This window comes from Macadamia integrifolia, chromosome 6 (genome assembly GCF_013358625.1).
Source record: "Macadamia integrifolia cultivar HAES 741 chromosome 6, SCU_Mint_v3, whole genome shotgun sequence".
Lineage (NCBI taxonomy): Eukaryota > Viridiplantae > Streptophyta > Magnoliopsida > Proteales > Proteaceae > Macadamia > Macadamia integrifolia.
In genome coordinates this window covers 15,508,281-15,531,483 of record NC_056562.1, presented here as the reverse complement: position 1 = coordinate 15,531,483, position 23,203 = coordinate 15,508,281, and the positions used below count along the sequence as shown (strand labels likewise).

Genomic DNA, 23,203 nt, shown 5'->3' with positions numbered 1-23,203 from the left:
AGGGATACCAATAATGTAACGACTGAAAATAAAAATCCTAAATTAAGAAAGAAAGGGTAGTCAGAAGAGGGAATGAGAGGGGGGAGAGAAGACTACTGAAGGAGCCTACTTACTTGAATCAATGCTTGAACTTGAAAAATAAAAATTGCTCCACGGCTCGTGATCTTGTCACCTAGATCTAAGCCTAGAACTATAACTTAAAAAATTACAACTCAATTGCATAAATCATAAACATAAAAAGGATGAATAAGAATAAAAGAGTACTTGCATTAATTGACATAAAAAACTATTACAAAAGTGATTAAACCAAAAATAGAGAATAACTAAAACTAAAGAGTGAGAGAGGGAGAGAGAGAGAGCAACTAAAAAAAAAACTAGAAGAATAATGAATTGTCTCTCCTCCTCTTACATGAGTTGTATTTATAGGGAATGGTGAGGTAGGGTAACAAATTTCTCTTTCCTAAAAGAGAGAAACCCACAATTGATAGTAAGATCTTTTGAGTCCAAAAGTGCTAAGATGGAGGAGAGAGAAGAGAGAAATAAACTTGGAGAAATTTCCTATAATTTTTTTACTTATTTTCTTTCCTTTTTTTTCTAATTTATTTCTCTTCTTTTTCTCCCTCCAAGGGACGATTTTCTTCTTGCTTTGTGTGATTTGGACAATATTTTGGTGATGATGTGGAGGAGAGAGAAGATTTGGACAATCTTTATTTCTCCTTTTTTTTTTCTTTCCCTTCTTTTTTTTTTCTTCTCTTCTTGCGCAAGAACCCTTCCACGATTTTCCTTGCTTCTAATTTGATGTGGAAATCCCCTCCATGCCCTTAGTGCTTTAAGTGAGTGAAAAGTAGGAAATCTTCAACTAAATTCTCTAAAAAAAACAACCATGAGATTCGAACTTGAGACCTCTTGGTGAGCAAGGGAATTTTGCATACCATAGCTCACCAACTACACTAGGTAGTTGTTGTTATAAAAAACGAATCTTCAATCACTTAAGGATGTGGTCCATCGATCCTTGTTGGCATTTGGAGTGTTCCTTGTACCTCTGAGACAATTGCAAACGGGCTGGTTCTGCATCTCGGTTCAGTTCTGATCCATTATTCTTTTTTTGGCCTGAAAAGAATAATCACTTATACGAGTAACCAAACGAATGCGTACTTTTAATTGGACACGTCCATCTTGCTTAGAATTTTGTCCTCTTCGCAACCATGAAAAGAAATAGGACCTCTTTACATGTAAAATTGGAGATATAGCGCCCAATAGTCCTTAAGGCCTTGAAAATATGAAACCTGCAAAAAGAGAGTAAAACCCAAGGTAGCTCCATTCTAAATATGTAAAATGCATGTTTTACTACCCTAGATTTCACACATAAATGTGCTCATCACATCTACCACTGCAAGCTCTGCTCATTCCCCTCCTTCTGGGTCAAGTACCTCTTTCTGTGGCCATAGTACGGCTGTCGATTCTACCTAGTGGATTATAGACTCCTGGGCATCAGATCATATGACGGGTTGCTTGTCTCTTTTCTCTCAGTACACTACCTATCTTGGTAATTGTAAGATCAGATTGGCTAATGGGACTCATTTCACTATTTTGGGAAAGGACTCCATTAGTTGTACTCCTTTATCTCTTTCAATTGTCTGGTACTCAACCCTTGTGCATGAATATAGTTCTTTACAGCTTGGGCCCATAACAAATAGTTAGGACACCACTGAGTTTAATGGTGGTAATCTGAATTTGTACATTATCGGAGGGAGGCTTAGGATTAGTCATCTAGAACCAGAAAATAAGTTGTAGGAACCAGAAAACAAGTAGCAGGGACAAATAAAAATATACCAAGGAAATAATAAAACAGTAGCATATATAAGTAAAGAATACTGATCTGGAGGAGAACCAATAGCTAGCAGCCGAAAACTCCCAAAACAGAGCACTTGTGACATCGGTAATGGGTGATTTTTAATTACCCACAAACAGCAGGACAGAAGGGCCTGATATGTTGGTCGAAGCAAGTACTTGTAGTGGGGAATGAAACCCCAAAAGTATAGTCTGATCAAGAAGACAGATCAGGAAATATGGAGACAACTTCAGGTCTGAAAAAGGACCTGAAAACAGATCATCCACGGCTAGAAGAGAATACCAGTAGCAATAGATCAAGCCACCAGAAGATCCTGAAACCAGGATCCAGTCTCCCTTCAGGCAGGTACAGTCAGCCCTGAAAAACTCAGAAATATCAGTTGGTAGAGTTGGAGGTAATAGCAACCTCAATACTTGTAGAAAAAAAATCTCCAGAATCTGGAATAGCAACCAATAGTTGGTTGAAAACCGATTTCCAGGTCCAAAAAAATTCATGAAAATCATATTTGTAGTAGAATAAGAACCTAGTTCTTTTTATCGTCATAAACTGGGGCAGAAGCTTGTAGTTTGGCAGCACAGGTTGCTGCAACCAGAGAAGAAAGCAGTCCTGTAATGGACAATCAAAACAGTGATTGAAAAAAGGGAAATTACCAGGTATTAATGCTCTAATACCATGTACCAGTATCAAGGAGTAAAAACTAGTAATTACATAAGAAGGCGAAGATGAAGAAGAAGAGAAACCGAGACTGCTGGAGCTCTAAATATTGTGCTCTAGCAGTCTCCCCTTGATCTTTATTTACCCAAATATGATTGCAAGAGAGAAGGAAACAAAAGTTGGTAATCTATTCTAACTAGGAAACAGCTGATTAGGAAAGAAATAAGACTTAATCGAAACCATAACTAACCCACATGACCAAGCACTATTGTGATACGCATGGGACCTCTCTACCCCCACGGTACAAGGGTCCATTCTACCATTCTAACAAAGAATAGAACCAAGAAAAAAGAAATAAGAGAGAGAAGAGAAAATAGAAGGCCGCCAAAGAAAGCTACTGATTGGAAAGATTTTCTGTAAATCGCATATAACTAATGTACTACACACTATAACTAATAACCAAAGGTATTACAAGAACACCCCTGTGGTACACATCTCTTGGCAGTAAATATTATGTTGTCAAAGTGTGTGATCTTGTTACCACCTGAAGAAGGAAACAGTATTAGCTGCTAACATGTTGTCTTGGATAGTTGCAAATGGTGCAAGCCCTTAATGCAGTTCAAGGTTCTACAAATAATTTGGAGCAAGAAAATTGCTAACTGTCCATGAACATTGTAGAATCAATAGAACCAATATAGGACTAGAATAGAAGGATGGTAGGAGAGTGTGGTTCTCAGTTCGACTCCTCTTGCCTGCTTGGGGTCACTCACATGGGGATGTTTAGTGCTCTTCACTGCTTTTGGTGAAAGTTGAATGGTTCTCATTCAATCCTGCTATGACTCGGTCCATGGGGTTGTGGGGTCAGTATGGGCCCGCTGTACCAGTCAGGCCGAAGGCCTGGATACCCATCGTTAGCAAGAAAAAAAAAAGAATGGTAGGAGAAATTGTATAACTCTCAAGAATAGAGAAGAGAATTCGAAGAAACTAGAGCAAGAAGAAGATACTAGAGAACCTAGAAGAAGAGAGAGGAAAGTTCACACTTGATCTCAGAGATGAAGAACTACGAGGAGGGAGATCAGATCTGGAATACCAATCCCGTATTCACAGCTCAACAGCTCCAAAAATCTCAAGAAAAATGAAAATTCTTTACTCAAATCATGCTCAACTCAGCCTTATCCCAACTAAATGGGGTTGGCTACATGGATCCTTGGATATATATATTGGAAAAAAAAAAAAAAAAGAACTTTGGGACATCCCACTTACGAACAATCGACAACTCGGATCTTTACCCTCCAAGCACCTCTGTTAGATGCCATACTAAGGTGAAGACTTAACTTTTGCATGTCTCTTATTACTAATTTATCAATGGTCATTTTTTGCCTACCCCTAGCCCTTTTAGCTCCATCCATCTGCATCTGGTCACTCCTCTGTACTGGGGCATCCAAAGGCCTCCTTTGGACATTTCCAAACCATCGTGACCGACATTCTTTGAGCTTATCCTGAATTGGGGCAACTTCTAAATCAGTTCTAGCCTGGTCATTTCCATGGTTTAAAGTATCGATCTGTATCGTATCGGTAAGGGCCGATACGGATAAATTTTTAAAACCCATTTGTATCGATACGTATCTTACGATACACACCGATACGAACCAATACACCACCGATACTCACCGATACGTACCGATACTCTATGGAAAATTCAAAATTGAAGTGAAATCTATGTTTTGGTATGTATTGGTACGTATCGGTACGTATAGGTGTGTATCGACCGATACACACCGATACGTACCGATACGGTCGTAAAATAGCCAAAATGGGTAAATTTTTTAGAAAAACATAATTTTTTGAGGTGTTTTTGTTCCAAAGTTGCTGCCAACCATTTTTCTCTCTAACTAAAGTGGAAATCAAGGTTGGGAACAAGGATTTTACATTTATGGGACAACTACAAACCTTGAATTCTTAGTGCGATACTCTCAATTTACTGTTTATGCATAATACATGTTATATATAACTTTTTTAAACTATTTTTTATGCAAAAGTGTATAAAAAAGTGTTTCCTATCCATTTATGTATGTATCTTTAGCGTATCTTAGCGTATCTCCGATACGATACGATACGATACTCTCTAATACGTATCTTAATTTTGGTCGACCGATACGGGGACCGATACCGATACTTTAATCCTTGGTCATTTCTTATTGTATCTCTCAGGGTTTTGCTGTACATCCATCTCAACATCCTCATCTCGGCTACACTCAACTTATCTATGTTACACTTTTTGTCTGCCCAACATTCTACACCATACATCATAGCTGGTCTTATGACTGTCCTGTACCATACATCATAGCTAATTTATTTTATTCAGTGTGTGAAGTGATTAGGAGTCCTTTTATGAATCAGGTTAGGAACTTTTGAAATTCCCAACCTGACTCATAAAAGGACTCCTAATCTCTTCACACACTGAATAGAATAAATTAGCTCAAAACAGAGCCTCTATTTGCTAGTAAGTATCCTGATGTAACCGAACCTTAGAAGTTAGGACTCTTTTGACTAGTATTCTCGTGTCCAGACCGCTCATCCACCTTATAGGCTTATAATTTATGTCCGTTATAATATTAACCCCATAAACAAGTGGCCCAGGAACCATAGAACCCATCCATGGCCCAAAATAAGATCTTTCTAAACCCAATTGGGCAGTTTTAACTGCATCAGCCCCTACAGCACAGGTCATCTGTGTGTTTATATATGTGCATATGTTTAATAATAAAAATGGTAATGTTTCAGCTGGTGGTGCATTATTTGATGTACATGATGTAAAGATGCAAAGACATTTTTTAACTCTGTAAACTGCTTTTGTGCTCGTCTTATCCAGAATTGAATACTAGGTGGCCCTACCATGACCACCAAGCGTTGTTTATAATTTAGTTCTATATGCAGGGATTATGTGAACAAACGGTTAAGGTACTACAACTGATGGAACAGGAAGGAATTGAACCAAACCTTATAATGCTGAATTTGCTGATCAATGCATTTGGTGTTGCTGGAAGATATTTAGAGGCCCTGTCAATTTTTCACCACATAAAGGAAAGTGTAAGTGTTCTTTTCGTAGCCTGTGTTCAGAATGCCATACCCTTCTATATTTTTCCTTTTGGTTTTATTAGTGATGGTGTGTTTATTGCTTCAGGGTGCTTGTCCTGATGTGGTTACCTACAGTACACTCATGAAGGCATTTATTAGAGCCAGGAAATATGAAGAGGTCAGATATATCTGCAGGATACCATCTCAGAATTAATGCTTTGAGAAGTTTAAGTTCCAAATCTAAAGAAATTTTTCGTTTGCTTTTCCTAGTAACTTAGACTATTTCAGCAGACACAGTCCATCATTCTAAATCATAGTAAGGTTTTAATATTTTCTTGTTTGGTAACGGATCCCCCAAGGTAACACTTTGGCCTTCACATGCAAAAGGGAAAGGCATTAGTTTAGTCAGTCTATATTAATAAAAAAGATGCAGTTGAAATAGTTACACACACTATGATTCAGTATTTACAAAAGGGATGTGTTTTGAGTCTCTGATTAAAGAGCTTTGAACTACTGATCTAATAGTAGATTTGTTTGGTAATAAACCCCTACTAGGCACTTTGGCATTCTCATACAATGGGAAGGGATGCTCTTTTGGTCAGTCTATATCATGAAAAGGATGCGATTGATGTGGATATGGTACCCAGTGCACGAGGCTCCAGCCATTGCGGGGTCTGGGGAGGGTCATAATGTACACAACCTTATTCCTGCTTCGCGGAGAGGCTGTTTCCTGAGTTAAACCTGCTTTTTTTTGGGGGGGGGGTGAATATGGACATTTGAATTCAGTATTTTCAAAAAGGATGTGTTTTGAGTTTGTGAGGAAAGAATTAAAGACTATTGATCCAATGGCAGAGATGAATCTAGATAGAAGAGACTAGCAGAACTGTATTCTCATTGCTGATGTCAAGTAGTTGGGTTAGGGCTTTGTTGCTGTTCCAGTTTAGAACAACCAACCAAAATGAAGGAAAACAAGAAGAGAAGAAGAACAAATTGAAGGAAGCAAAAAGAGCAAAGAGAGCTACGATTGGAGAGAATTGTTGTAAACTCCAATTGGTAGTGGTGTTGTATATTTGTAATGAAAAGATCAACCAGAATTACAAGACTTCCCTTAGAACTATTGTAATACACATATAACCTAATAAGATAGAGGATTACAAGAATACCCTTGCAATGCAAGTCTCTTAACACTCCTCAAGTTGGAGCATACATATCTCCCATGCCCAGCTTGGAACACACTTGAGGAAACACATTTTTAATAAGGCTTTAGTAAAGAGCTTTAGTAAAGAGATCACCAAGCTGTCGGCCAGAGTAACAAACGGAGTGGATATCAAATTCTTCGTCACAGCATCACGAACAAAATGACAATCGACTTCAATATGTTTAGTCCTTTCAAAAAACACTTGGATTATTGGCAGTCAAGGTGATGCAGTTGCACGATGGACTTAGAAAAAAAAATATCTTTTGATTTGATTTTCTATTGTTTTAGAAATAATTTCTTTTTAAATTAGCTAGCTTATAATTTTAGAATAGTTTCTTTTCAAGTAGTTTCCATTAATTGTTTGATTTTTTTCCTTTATATTGGACATGTAAACGATGGAGAAGTTCAGTTTTTAGACTTGATGAATAGAAACTTGGTTGAAAATTTTTTTTGGTTTTGAAACCATGGCTGCCGACCCCTTTTTTCTCCCTCTTTGAAATCTTCTAATCTCTTCTTTTCCCTCTCCTATTTTCCTCTTTAGTTCTTCTTCTTCATCTCCATTACTTTCTCCTTTATTTCTTTTTTTTTTTTTCTCAACTGTTGGATACTGTTCATCGTCTCTGCTGGGCGGTGATACCTAACACAGAACAAGAGGTTGTTGCATCCTTGTTCTGTACCGGTTGACTCTGAAACTTTGGTCGAAGGCTCCTACCTTGAAGGCGATTCAGACCCTAGAGGATCACTTCCAAAGTCCTCCTCTGTGGTGGGTTACAAGACTGGTTTCAGGTCTGAACCCCTGGCTGCCGCCAGGTCCTTTTTCAGGTTCCTCCAGCAGCCTTCCAACCTGCAGATTCCAAGGTTAGTTTTGTGGGTTTGTTAGAGCACCTCCTTGGGAATCCTTGCTTGAAGTTTCAGAGCAAACCAAGATCTGCTGAGGAACTTCTATTGATTTGAAGTTGTCCAACCTTTCCGCCCCTGTTTTGGATCCTAGGAAGAAGATAACACAATTGTGAGTTGCCCCTTTTCTGTCTTTTAATTCTATTTTACCATAATGCCCTTTTTTTGGTCTCTAATTCTTTCATATCCCTTGTTTCTATTTCACTTCCTATTGTAGCCCCATCAAATCACTTTTAATTCCTTTTACGTCCCCTCTTCCAAATGGCTCAATAATAAACTGTTTATTTACATAACTGCCACTGGTTTGTTTAAATTAAATTATTTATTGATTGTAGGCCCATAAGCGATCCGATTCCCTCGGATCCGCATCACAAGGTTTAAGATCTCTCTCTCACCACTCATCCCGCTCTCCAAAAAAAAAGGAGATCTGGCTCTTGCATTTTTTTCGCGTTCAACTCGCTGGTTGGTCTCGGTGGGCATATGGCTTTGTAGCCCCTGAAGCTATGTATTTACCCTATTTTAGGTATTCTAAACACAATGGAAACATCAGTTTTTTAAAAATCAAACTCAAAATGGTAGTTTGACTTGGTACCCTATGTAAGTAGTCGACGACTTTTTGGACCCTTCATCTAGTATGATATATTCCTCAATCCACCTTCCACAATCATTATTCTGACATATCATACTAATTAGAATTTAAAAGACATCATTTCTAATTACTATTGATGATTGATGAGTCATATATATTGGGAATTTGAAATGACATAAGATAAGAAACATACAAGTAACAACATAGCTGCATAAAGTGCATATTAGTAATAATTAACATAGATATACTAATATAGTAGACAACTAGACATTAAGACTCCATCCTAGAGACCTAGACTCCTGGTACTGGAATGAGTGCCATGCCATATCATCATAGCCTCCATATTGTTAATGTTGATGTCAATATCGAAGCATGTTTTGCTCTGATTGAATCACGAATGCTAGCCATGTCATAGTATGAGGGAAGTAATACTCAAAGTCTGCCACATCAGCCCTATAAACATCATCAACAATATACTGGAGATACTCAATCCTTGGGTAGATATCTTTGAAAATAAATGAGCTAGATCGAGATCCACAATTGCTAGTTGGAGCTTGACGGACAGGAACCTGCACCGGCATGTATGGCTAGGGGGCTAGAACCTGAAGATGCTATCCACAAAACTTGACCCAATGTGCGAGTGTGACTGACCCTCATACTCAGAGGCAGAGGGGAAAGAACTGGCTTGTGGGTGTCCAAATTGGCCAAACGGACTATAATGACCATAGTTTGAACCGGTTGTCCTTGTGCCATATATAGCTGACGGTGCATGCAACTACTCCCTGTGAATACCACTCTCCATGCTTAAGCTTCCTAGAGTGTCAATCAAGCTCCTAATAGAGATGTCTATGGAGTCCACGCTATCCTGCTGCTCTCCATCAGCTATGAATCAGGGACGTGAGCCTCTCTTGTAGGGTGTGGTGGAACGTGCACTATAGTCTATGTCCTATGTGGCATGAGTGAACTGAGTCTCTCTTCTGAACCGTGTTGGCTCTTGCTCCGGCTCAATGTAATGGTACCTCTCGCATCCCCCCATCACCATCATCATTACCACCATCATCACCATCCCCATCCCCATCCCCATCCCCATCCCCGTTACCATCACCTTCACCATCACCACGGTGTTCACTACTACCACCACCACCAGGTCCTGCACCATCATCATCAAGACCATAACCAAACAGTTTTAGGCTCCACATCAACCCTAGTAGATTGGGACTCGAAAGGCCTGCGTACCTGTGAAAGCACACGACCCCCTTGAGACATATACTCATCCATGTTAGTACCCATTTGACTGGCTACCACGGGGTTGGGCCTACCCCCAAGACGATCCATAAGTGGCTCACCTCGATCTCTCACCTATTGTTATAGGGGATCCTCCTCATCTGAGTCTTCTTGGCTCTTGAAAAATGTGAGCAAGTTCAATTGGTTCATTGTTACCCTCCATGCCTTGACGTATGTGCTACATCTTCAATTTCATATTGTAATGCACAAACACCAACTGCTATAGCTTTTCATGACTTATTCGGTTCCGCCTCTTGGTGTGGATTAGTGAGAATGTACTCCAATTGCGCTCGCATCCAGATACAGAACAAGTTTGGGAGAGCACCTTGATTACCATCTTCTTCAAGTTAGGTGCATCTTTTCCTTCAGAGGACCCTCCATGCACCAGGGTTAGTAATTTGTCTTCTAGCCACTACCGCTGCACGACCAAAACTCCCAGTAGCATCCCTGAATTCCTTTATCTATGCATATTTCAACAATTGAATACAAGTTAGTACACAATAGGGAATTCATTAAGACTTAGGAAACTATGCATATTTCAAACATTAACCCACCTCCGTGTTGCATACTGACTGTATACGAGGTTTAGGGACCAACTTTGCCACCACAAGATCTACTGCTTCTGGCAATACATAATCCATTCCTAGATTGTACTTGTAGTGGAACTTAGGATTGAGATAATACGCTGCAAATTCCATAAATAATTTGTCATTGAATGTAAAGTAACTTTAACTTAGACTATAGTTAAGTTTAAAAACTCACTAGCTTTATGCATGGATGCATCAAATGTTTCTCTCATCTCTCCTCAATAATTTTGATATAAGATTTTGCACCCCTAGGAATGGATGCTCTCACCTTCTCCGCCATCTTCTCCATTGTAGCATACACATATAGCAAGGAGGCTGCCTCTCTGAGTATACCAACCTCAAGACAGCTACCACTGGGCCAAATATAAGGACCTTTTTCACATCCTGCCAGAATTGTTCACAAAGATGGTGGCTTGAGCTGCCCTACCACCTGGCGTACCCGATTCCCTCCATCCAAAACACTCTGCACTGACAAACATGGATCTCAAACCAATCATCTTATCCTAAAAGCTCTTCAATGCAATGTAGTTGATTGCAAATTGAGTAATGCCTGGCCTTACCAAATCTTCATCGCATTTTTCCCTCAACAAAGATAGAGAATATCCATGGTAGTAAACAAATGTGGTCACTTGTCTTGCCCGTTCGACCACACCCGATACCAAAGACTTCTTCCCCATGTCTTTAATCATTAAGTCAATGTAGTGGGCTGCACATGGTGTTTAGAAAAGTTGGATCTGTTCGCTTTTCCAATTCATCAGGCTCTCCCCCATTTTTTTAAGTTGCTCTTATTGTCCGTCACAATTTGAACAACATTTTTCAAGCCCCACATCCGTAACAACTTCCTTCAACAACTTGTATAAGTACATTGCATCCTTCTTCTCTTTGGATGCATAAAAAAACTTTAAGAAGACAGTCTTCCCATCACAATATACCATGAAGTTGATAAACTGTCTAGTTGGTCCAGTCCAACCATCTCATATCATAAGAACTCCATATCGTTCCCATTGAGTCTTTAAGCCATTAATATACTCATCCAACTCTTTTTGATGAGGCAAATAAACATTCATCACTTTATAAGTGGGCCCCTTTGTTCCTGGACTAGCCCTTCCTGCAGTGTCAATCATGGACTGGTATTATGTCCCTTGTGCAGCATTAGCTGGCATGATATTTTAGAAAAACCATTTTGACATTGCATCTCCAAGTTGTTATTTCCATATACCCCATACTTGCTTCATGGCTCTTTATCTTGTGTCCTGTTGTCTATATATCAAAGGAAAGCCTCAGGACCTCATTAGGATCCTCATGTTGTCTTGGAGGTGGTTATAGGGGTGTGGTAGCCCTCACTCTTTGAGTTCCACATGCCTCTGCTTCTTATTCCTTCTTTCCTTTGTGGGAGGCACATCTGATACAGCTGCTCTAGAACCGGAGCCACCTGCTCCTCTCTTCATCTCTACTCGCCTAACGTTTTCCACTTGATGAGAGATCCTACTCGCTGCCTTAACGTGTTGCAATTCTCTCCACTCTACCCTTGTCATACCTTCTTTTGGCCTATAATCACTATCAGATTCATCAGAGTCAACATCCATTGTAGTTGGGTGGATCTCTAAGACTGCCTCACCAAATTCTTGATCTAACTTTTTTTTTTCTGCCCTCTTTAACCTTCCACCTTGTAGGTTCCGTTGCACTTGTTTTTGCGCTTCATAGGAAACTTGGGGGCATTTCGCAACATCCTTGTACCCATCCAGCCAAATGATGCTTCAACCTATCTAGAATTAATCATTTTCTTACAATACCTACACCTTGATTTTTTTTTGTCATTTGACATTGGATCTCTATATAACCGTGCAATATCTTTACCTCCAGCACTAAACATTATGCCTCAACTTCAACACCATTACATAAAAGAATGCATGAATTAGTAACTATTCAACATCTTATATTAAAGAATGCATGCATTACGAGCTATTCAATATCATATAACTATTACATACTAAGCCTTTACTTTTTATAAATTTTCCTTAATTTTAAATTATTTTTTTATTAATAATAATATCATAGTTAATAATAAGTTATAGTAGAGTGAAACAAAGAACACCATTTTCATTTCAAAATACACTAACAATATTTACACTACATTAAATCCAATACAAAACAGAATTTTTTTTTCATATATTTTTTTATTTTTATGTATTTATATATATTATATATTATTATATATTTTAAAAAATATATTAATTAATTTATTAACTGAAAAAAAATGGACACCATGAGGCTGTCTATCAGCCTTTGGTGAGCAACAAATATACATCATATTTTTTTTTTTTTAAGAAAAACATTTATATAAACAGACAAATATATATATATATATATATATCTTAAAAGCAGAAATATATATTTTTTTTTCCATGAATCTATAGATCACACTTAGTAACATCATATAAAAAAAATCAGTGCCAACAAGTTTTGATGATGTTTCTACGAAAGATATAGGTTTGAAAAGAAAATTTTATCTTAAAGGGTTCTTGAGAAGAAAAGTCACCACAAATGCTAAGATCTTTGCTTTAATGACTGTAACAAGGAAGATCTTCAAGAAGAAGCACTAAGTCCAAACTCAATCCCAATGCTAAAAGAAACATCTTGACTTGTGACAGGTTCATTTGTTGTTGGAGTAGCCTACCTCATATGATCTTTCTTTACAAACCAATTCCTGGGGCTGATCTATCATACTTCATTTTTCGAGTAGTTGGCTCAACAAATACAGGAATGGAAGTGATGGCGCTACTCCTTCTTTCTTTGTGGCTTGTTCGAAGCATTCTTTCGGGCACTGCATTGGAAGTCCTCCACTGCTACCTTGACTGAGGCTGGACTTATCTGATTGTCTGATTCAGCCTGATCTTCAAGAAGAAGCACTAAGTCCCCGCTTAATGGTGTTTTTTCCCCCAAAAAAATAGAGAGAGAGGCGCGAAACCAGCTAGACCCAGCGAGATTCTCTTGCTTGGGGTCGAAACCTGGCTTTTATTAACTTGGTTGGACCAAGGTTGGACCCAAACCAGGTCGAGACTGAGTTAAGTGGCGAGATCTCTCCGAGATCTCGGTCGAGATCTTGCGCTTCTTACAACTCACCTGTGGTTTCGTCTCGCTAAATAAAAAAGACGAGATCTTGAACCATGCTGACAATGTAGATGGCAACGTGATTATCACAGTACATGTCAATGACCTTGTTAGTTGGAAAACCAAGCTCTTGAAGTAAATATTTGACCACATTAACTCAATTGCAATATGAGCTATGATCCTATACTCAGCTTCAGCACTAGACCTCACCAGTATAGTTTGTTTCTTACTCCTCCAAATGACGAAGCTACCACCAACAAACGTATAGTAACTAGTGGTAGACCCCCTACATCCCCTTTAGTGCCAGCCTTATCAGCATCATAATAACCAACAAGATCAATATGTCCTTGTAAATGAGCCCTTTTCCAAGAGCACTCTTAACATTCTAGAGAATGCGACATAAAGCCTCCCAGTGAGCTTACTTAGTGGCTCCATGAACGAGCCACTACAAGGATATGTTTGGCCTAGTCACTTTGAGATAAATAAGTTAACCAACCAATCGTCGGCACTGATGCTTGTCTACAAATTCCTTACCACCTCAGGTTGCAAGCTTATGACAAAGATCCATAGAAGTATCAATGGGTTTGGAGCCTAACATACTAGTCTCAGACAAAAGATCAAGAACATGTTTTCTTTGAGAAAGACCCAACACCTTTTTTTACTTCGAGCAACATATACCCTGAAAATACCTGTGAGCACCCAGATCCTTCATCTGGAAGTGTCGCTATAAATAAATAAATTTTGGCACTTTCAATTCCGAATGAGTCACTATCATAAATGATGATGTCATCAACATAAACCACCACGACCACCCTGGAATCCTAATGACGAACAAATACAGAATGATCATAACTGCACTGCATAAAGCCACAACCAGTGACAATATTGCTGAACTCAACAAACCAAGCATGTGGAAAGTGTTTCACACCATAAACAGCCTTGTGAAGCTTGCCTTTTTCCGTTCACCCTCCCCCTGAGAAACATACCCAGGAGTTTGCTTATAGACTTTCTCAAGAAGATCACCGTACAGAAAAAAACATTCTTGATACCTAGTTGATGCAAGGGCCAATTAAGATTAATAGCTAATAAGTACATGAACACAATTCAGCTGAGCAATAGGAGAAAACATCTAAAAATAGTCAACCCCATATGTCAGTGTAGTTACAATTATAGATCAGAAAATAGCAGCTTATAGTCCAGAATTTAGAAATCACCAAGCAATAAAATCACTTATCTGATTAGTGCCAAACTTGAGATGATAAAGGAATCTTGTCCATAGGGATAAGCCCTAAAATATCTCAAGCATCCAGTGGTCGGTAAGGAGATATGTCCACTTTTTAGTTGTAGTCAAAAGAGTGAAAAACAGGGGTGCAGGAAACTTCAAGTTGGGTTATGTAGACTGCAACAGTCACAGGGTCTTCATGCAAAGCATATGAGCAGTGCTTCATGTAAATATCCACCACCATCATCATATGAAACCCTAGTTTTTCATGTTCTATCGACTAGGGTTTCACACAAGAGCAAAACAACATAGGTTGCTGTAACCCCAACAGTGGCTCTCCATACAAGATGATGGACCGAAACTGTTGATTGTTCAATGCTTTGATACCATGTGACGGTTTCAGACCTAGAAGAACCAACCACGATGGAGGAAAACAAGAAGAGAAGAACAAATAGAAGGTGGCACCATGGCAGTATAGAGGAGTGCTACCTATTGGAGACAATTTGTAAACTCCAATCGATGGCGATGTTTATATAGCTAATGAAAAGGTAAACCGGTTACAAGGCTGCCCTTTTGACTAATTTAACACACATATAACCTAATAAGCCAGAGTATTACAAGAATGCCCTTACAGTACAAGTCTCAATTATGTTTTTTGGAGAACTTGGCAGTCATGTTGAGTTTCTATGTGCAGTAGTAATGTACTGCAAAACTTAACTGTGCAGTTTTCTTTCTTTCACATAATTTTTTAGATGAACGAAATAATTTATTTGTCTTTTCATGTCTACTCTTGCCTAATTCATTTTAGATGGCTCTTGGATCAGGTTTCAAGAATCTATAAGGAAATGGAATCTGCTGGGTGCACGCCGGATAGGAAAGCAAGGGAGATGCTACAGACGGCAGCAATGGTTCTTGACCAGAAAAATGGTTAGTACTTGATGCATTTCCAAAGAACAAGAAGGCCAACAGCAAACCAGACCATCAGTTGGGTCAAACTGGGCCAAAAATGGACTAATAGGCTTAATTTTGAGTTCCCAATGGGTTATATGGTTCACGGGTTGACTATTTTTGGTTTTCTTTATGTTTTTTTTTTTGTTTTTGTTTTTGTTTTTGTTTTTTGTTTTTTGTTTTTTGTTTTTTGTTTTTTGTTTTTTGTTTTTTGTTTTTTGTTTTTTTGGTTTTTTTTTGGTTTTTTTTAACTGGAATTGGATAATTCTATAAGCCCAAATAGTAGGGATTTAAGACCAATACGGGTCTTTGTGTTAGTTTCTAATTTAGTGAATTGTAATCTTTCTTTTTTAGTACTGTTTCTAGAAGGGTTGGGTAGATATGCTGCAATCCAGCCATAGTTTCTATTTGTTAAGTTCTAGAAGAGCCCCTCCTTCCATTTATGGGGTTTTTCCTATTTTATTTATTTTATTGAAGTTATAAATAGACTAGGGGATCACACTACCCCAAGCGATTTGAACAATTTGTTAAGCTTTTGCTTTCTGATTTCTGAGGGTAGATAATGGTTCTGTGGGATACAGAACTACTCCATTTTGGGATGCACTAGGAAAACCTTGGTGGGATGCCTAGCCTGGAGTTAGTGGGACATCTTCTCCACAATTAGGTGAGAGGCCTAACATATCCTTTCTTCTATTCTTCTCTCTTCTCTCTTCTTTTTTCTTCCATTAAAATTCTGTGATTCAGTCTTGCGCGTGCTGCTCTTCTTATTTTGTTTGCACTCTTGAGAACTATTCTGCCTTCTGACTGTTGTTTGAACTCCTTAAGATTGATTTTGGTGTTGTAGTTGATTCTGTGACATCCCATCTATCCCTCTTATTGTTGGTAGTTTAGTTTATTGCCTTCTGATAGACCTGCGGTAGCACCTTATTGGATTGGTTTCTAATTCTGTGCCTGGCTACTTTCTATTTTATATACCCACATACTAGTTTGTTGCTTAGTTGCTATTTTTGTTCTCACTTTCTTTTTGTTTACACTTACTATTTCTCCACTTTAGTTACTGTTTTCTGTTGTTTCTAATTCTAAGTTTCTATTTAAATCACTTTTATATTTTCATAGCCTTTTGATTTCTCCATATCTAACCGTCAAATTCACTTGTAGTTTTCGCATCCATTCCTCTCACCTAATTTTGCCCCATTCCTCACACCTAATAGACATTGTAGTTAGGTTGCAACCATGGTTTAAGATCTCGGCGAGGTCTCGCTAATATCTCGTTTTTCCAAAAAGGCGAGACGAGATGTATGGCGAGATATAAATTGTATAAAAAATCGACCGAGATCTCGCCAAATCTTACCTCTCTCTCTCTCTCTACTTTTTTGAAGAAAAAACACTGAGGAGCAAGGAATTTGGTGCTTTTGCTTGAGAATCTCTATTCCTTTCACTGAAACTTAAAGAGTAGAGAATATTACATCCTCATCCACATTTGGAGTTACTTTTCTTACATATGATGTTTTTTAAATTTTTATGATTATGTTGTGTCATATGTTGATTGTGGAATAGAGCATACTATCCTAAGGTCCGAAGAGTCGAAGACTACTTACATAGGGTACAAAGTCAAAGTATAATTTTAGGTTTGATTTTTAAAAAACTGATGTTTTCATTGTGTTTAGAAGGACTAAAATAGGGTAAATACCAACTTTCAGGGGCTACAAAGACCATATAGCCACCGAGACCAACCACCGAGTAGATCGGGAAAAAATACATGATCTCGGCGAGATCTCTCTTTTTTGGATTAGCTTGATGGGGGGCGAGAGCGAGATCTTAAACCTTGGTTGCAACTAGATCTGATCATCCTTTGACTAAGTTGCTGATATTGCTGTTTAGAGGTTATTGAGAGAGCTGCTCTTCTAGATCTTTGTAAGCTATTGGATCCCAGCTTTGGGTAGCCATTATTTGGTATCAGAGCTATGGTGGGATATTGGTCGACCATGTTGACGGGACAATATCAAGAGTTGCAAGATTCTACCTCTGATTGAAGGTGATCAAGCAAACCTGATTCAGCATCACTACAAAACTCGTGGATTAGTTTTTTTAAAGACATGGAGAGTTGGTGATGCAAGAGCGCTTTGATGGATTGACCCGAACCCATTCGAGAGCCAGGACCAAGAATTGGATCCATGTTTGGTAGTTGATCAGTAGGATATTCAGAATATTTATTTTTATTTTGGCAAAGATATGTAATCTTTTATTTTGGTTACTTTTTGGGGTAGCTATTAGGCAAGTAGAAATTCCAATTTTAGTTTTTTGTGTTTCTATTTTATTAGACTTTAATTTAGGAAGAAATTAGGAGTTTCTATTCAGTTTAGGTTTTTGTTAAGTGATTTTTTATTTTGGTTTAATATAAATTAGCATGTAACCCAAGTTATGGAGGTAATGAATTGAACGAGTTGTTGCCAAAGCCTGCGTGGTTGTTTGCACTTCCCCCCCTCTTATTCTCTCCTTGTTTGCGAGAACCCCTCCCCCCTTCTTCCTTGTGCTCTCTCTTTCTTCTTTTATCTTCTTCCTTGTCTATACTTCTATATCTCTGCTACAGGTACTATCCCCTGCTAACGGTACTATTCATCTCAAAAGAAGTTTGTTGGACACTCCTCGATTCCTTCAAGTTGTGGACTGATACGCGAGTCTTGAGGGTTTGCTTCTACTCCCAAGGATGAGACGAACCAAAAGAAACATTGCTTGAAAACTCCTTCCATTTTGAGATTAAAACCAGATTTCAAGCCTGAACCTAATTTCCACCGCCAAATCTGTTTCCGTAGCACTAGATCTTGCAATCACTAGTTGTTTGATCTAATGGTTGCTAGCAATAAAGAGCAATAGTCATATGATCAGTAACCCTAGAATCAATTATCAATGCCTGAGGAGCTACAGATGCACTATGACCACAGTAGATAGTACCTGACTGGGCTGAGTGGGAGGCAGTGATGGCAGGAAGAGAAGTGGCAGCAACAGCAGTAGTGGAGGATCCCATCTAAGTCAGCATACGACGAAGCATAGTCATCTCGTCAGCAGAGGAGGATCCGGTAGGAGTAGAGCTATCAGAATCGGTTGTAGTCTCAGATTAATTAGCCTTAGTGTTCTTCCCACGACCCTGATTACACCCACGAGAGTTTTTGGGCTGCCCATGGAGCTTCCAATAAGTCTCCCTGGTGTGATGCTCCTTGCCACAATATTCACATTTAACAATTGGTATATCTGTCGAGAAGGGAGTAGCATTCCTGTAACCAGTACCAGTAGAAGAGACAAGAGCAGAACGATCCTGAGAAGTAGGTTGTAGCATCTCAGAATGACATTGCTCCTCAGCCTAAATCAGGGAATAGGCCTCCTCAAGAGTGGGTGAGGAATCACGATCAAGCGCATTGGCCCTAATCTGATTGAATTCCACTTTGAGACCTGCCAAAAAATCATAAATGCGGAGCTCTTCCTCACGCTTATTAAAACCTACAGCACCAGTCTAACAAACAGATTGATAGGTCTCATAATAATCAATCTCATTCCACGTGCCCTACAGATCAGAGTAATATTGAGATACAAAAAGCTCTTGTTAAGTAGCCTTATGGAATTTTTTTTCTCAATTCAAAACATTGGGCACGCTTGGCCATTAGAATATGTGGCATTAACGGCTTTCTAGATCTTAGCAGCAGAATCAAGCAACAAAATATGACCTAGCAAAAGAAGGGGACATAGAGTTGATAAGGTAGGACATTACTATCCAATTGCCAGCGTCCCATTTGTCCTGAGCAGAATAAACAATAGTAGGGTGTACTAAATTACCTGTGAGAATTCTGGCATAACCACGACCAGCAATCGACAGGTAGTAGGATCGCTACCATATCAGATAATTACTCCCATCCAACTTGATGGAGCTAATAGGGAAGAGAGGGTAGTAATGATTAGAGGAACGACTCTTTCCCTCCTAGTGAACAGATGTCGTAGACTCGTCAGACACCATGGGTGCTGATTCAATGATCAATCACAAGAAAAAGACACCAATCCAGATCTAACCAAGCATAGGAGATTGGATTAAAATCCGTGACCAAAAAGGACCCCCGGTGGGAGAACACTCACCACCGAGGGAGAGACCCTTGAGAGGGAAAAAGAGAACCCCGAAAGGAAGGCTACGAGTCGCGGGAAAGAGGAGGCAGCGGTTGGCGGTGGGCTTAGGAGGTGGTAGGTTGTAGAGTTAGGTTGGGGTTTAGATTTAGGGTTAGGCTTGAGGGAGAATTAGGGTTTAGGTGGGCATAGGGTTAGGGATTAGCGCAAGAGAGAGTAGAAGGGCAGCGGTGGGAGGTGCGTTGGAAAGAGGAGAGGGTGATGGGGTGGCGCTAGAGAGAGGAGAGAGCGCGGGAGGGTGGAGAGGCAGTGGCGGACAGTGAACAGCGGTGATGGTTAGGGTGAGAAGAAGAAGAGAGGGAATGGATTTGAGGTTTTGTGATCAGACCTGCTCTGATGCCATGAAGAATTGGGAATTTGTGACTTATGCTTTAATGAGCACAATCCTCTCTTATTTATAATGAAATAAAACCCTAAGAGGGCTTAAGGGTTCGTTTAGATATAACCCTAAAACCCTTTATCACAATAACTCATTATTCAACAACTAATAATAATAAGAAGAAGAAAAATAAAAAATAAAAAATAGATAAGAAAGAGGAAGAGAAATGATGACCGGTTAATAGGTGACAAAGGGGGGTAATTTGGGTATTTTTAAAACAGTAGGGGAGAAGAGGTAAATGTTTAAATGTAGGGGATGTATCAGAAAAAAAAGAAGTTTAAGATAGGGGAGTATCAGTAAATATAGGAATGTAGGGGAGTATCAGAAAAAAGGTTTTAGATAGGGGAGTTTCAGTAAATATAACCTTAGTGTAGGGGAGTGATAGTAATTGCCCCATTTTCTCTCTCTCTCTCTCTCTCCTCTCATCTTCTCTCCTTATCTCCTTATTTCCTTGCAAATCAAACCAGCGACCATCTCTCTCTCTCTCTCTCTCTCCATCAACATCTCTCCTTCTCTCTCTACTCGCGCTCATTAGATACACAAAAAATAGGACATGCAGCATTTTCTCTTAATTTCTTTATCTTCTTTCTCCATTTCTACGTTTTTGGAAGGACTATGGATCACAGTCCTGGCCATAGACCCAGGATTGGAATCTTCAATTGTATCTGTTCCATCTCCTCCTCCCTCAAGTGACATCGACGGTGAGGGTTAGTACGCTGAACCAAATGTTTGGGCTCGTAACTCCACATGTATATATGATATTAACACGCATACTGTCACGCGAAAACCCACATGGTTACACCCTTTTCACACATTTGTTTATTTTTAACTTTGCTCAATTTCTGAAACAGAGCCTAAGATCCGGTTTCTCATTTGTGATTTTGTTTGAAATGGTGCAGGAGGTTAATATATTGGAAGATCAAATCTGAGATATACGAAGAATATTCTTGACTAGCTGGCTCTCTACAGACTCCCTCTTCTCTCCCTTCTGGATTTTGAAAATTTCTTGAGGAAAGATCTCTCTCTTCTCCTCTGAAGGAGTTCGGTTCAATGTGAGTAACAGGAGAAAGAAGGAATCATGGAAGCTCGAGGACGACTAACATATATGAAAAAATATGACGCATCAATGTCTTGTGGTTTTCTCAACTCCCACAGTGTACATCCACACACCCCAGCGATACATACAGGGGAATTTCAGTTTCTTTTCTGTTTCTTTTTAACCCTCTGGCCTACAAAGTTTCAGTCTATTATTAACTTATTAGAAACTCGTGACGATCAATGTATGAATTTGTTAGAAATACAAAGGAGGCCGGCTGGGCATAAATGTGCATATTTAACAATAAGTTCTATTTGGCTACCATGAACTCTGGTTATGCAGGAACAGCGCAAGAAGCAACAGGCGTCAAACAAGAGATCGAAACAGAACTATCTATGGGTTTCAAAAGATTAGAATGCTGGACGGATTTGCTAGAAGTGGTGAATTGGCTCAATGACTCATCCAAGCACCCAAGAGCATGGGAACCCTACGGCTTCCTCGATTTGAAGTCTCTTTTATTGGATAATAATTTTTGGACGATGTAATAAGTTCTCTCTCGTACTTTTTCAATAAGATTTTTAATCTCAACAAAAAATAAAAAGTATGAATGTGGAAAGAAAGTTCTCTCTCTCTACACTCTTTGTTTCGTTATTGAAGCATCAGTTATATTTTCTATGCTTGGTTGTGCTCTCTTTAGCGTCCTCTTCTCTTACCTCTATTGAGTAGTTTTCTCTTCTATTTGTTTAAACCAAAAGAGTCTCAACTCTTTTTTTTTTCAACGAAAATCTCTATTAATTTTCTGCTCTTTTAATGTGAAGAACTCGAGAGATTTGACTCCAAAAGTGACAGGAACCATGGCAGAATGTCCAGGGAATCTCTGCTTACACTGTTTTGTGTAACATGTGTTAAGGGGATGTGGGTCCCATTATTATTATTATTTTATTATGATCAAGTTGTACTATGTACCGTGAATAAGTTGCACTATTACGATATGTTTGTTACAGGTTCGAAACTTGGAAACAGCCTCTCCCGCAAAGTAAGGGGTAAAGGCTGTGTACATTTGCCCCTCCCAGACAGATCCTATAGTAGCAGGAGCCTCGTTTACTGTGTTGCTTTTTTTTTTTTTCCGGGTCATTGTACATGGTCAGGTGCAGTTTCTCAATCAGAAACAGGAACAAACACTCAGGGTCAGATCAGGGGCGAGTGCTGTATTGGCAGATACATCAATGTTGGCAGCACGACCCTCTCTTCTTCTATTCTTCTTCTTCAATCAGAGGAGTTGCCTAGAGTACAGTTCTTTGAAGTAACCTCTTATAATATCAGAAATCTGGTTTTAATGAGAAAGTATTTACCAATTACAGGATGGAATCGTTTCATGCTCAACTGAAGAAATGTTGAGTAATCTGCTAAGAAATTATACTAGAGAACATCCGATTAATGTTTGTGAATGAGAGATGTAGTAGGGACTGATAACAAGTGTCCTATAACTAAGTAGAGATAAAAATGGATTTCAGTTCCACATCTCATATTCAATTATGAATGTATACCAGCTTTTGTTAGTTCACCATAAACATGTGAAAGAATTATATGCAGTTGGATTCTTTACCTCACATTATTATATTCTATCAAAGAATTAGACATCTGAATGTTAGAATATTCATCCATAAGAACCGGAAGGCAGGAAGCAAATGTATATTCTCCAAACTACCTTCAATCAGTTGAAATAACCTATCAATTACCGTGAAGCAAAAAAGAGAAATGACACATTGGAATGATTGGTTTGTACCTGCCCTCAAACTTAAGGTTTTTCTATTTCTTTTTTGGTTCAAGTTCAAGGCCTATTGGTCATTTCATAGTAGACCCAAATAGGGGTCAAGTACAACCCCACATTTCTTGAGAAACAAGAAAATTGGTGCAAACCAAGCACCACTGTACTTAAAAAGGAATTGATCAAGTGACCAGCCCTCATACAGGTACTCCCTGAGCACTGCAAAATGCCAAGTGAACGCCCAAGTGTGCAACTTAAAAAGTTGACATTGATTGATTTGTTCATATTGAATTTTGCAATTCAAAACTCAATTACTTGGGGGTTAAATAGAAAATCCGGTAGTTTACTCCTTTAATCACACACCTATACCGGGATCTTATACAAGAAATTAGGGCTTTTTTCTCTTTCTTTTTTTTTTTTGGGGGGGGGGGGG

The 23,203-nt window shown here is 38.9% G+C and overlaps 1 protein-coding gene across 4 annotated transcripts in view; it reads left to right on the top strand.

Moving 5' to 3' along the window:
• The window catches only part of LOC122082857 (pentatricopeptide repeat-containing protein At5g42310, chloroplastic-like), a 27,626-nt gene extending 5,949 nt beyond the window's left edge, over positions 1–21,677 (top strand). For 3 of the 4 annotated variants that reach the window (XM_042650655.1, XM_042650656.1, XM_042650654.1), the window contains 4 exons: positions 5,444–5,596; positions 5,691–5,762; positions 15,297–15,399; positions 21,345–21,677. In XM_042650655.1, the coding sequence (XP_042506589.1) occupies positions 5,444–5,596; positions 5,691–5,762; positions 15,297–15,399; positions 21,345–21,547 (531 nt within the window). In that variant the 3' untranslated portion in view covers positions 21,548–21,677. Of the gene's footprint in view, positions 1–5,443; positions 5,597–5,690; positions 5,763–15,296; positions 15,400–20,865; positions 21,297–21,344 lie in introns of those variants that run through there. The other variant, XM_042650657.1, reaches the window with a different exon arrangement.
• Positions 21,678–23,203: the final 1,526 nt, after the last annotated feature.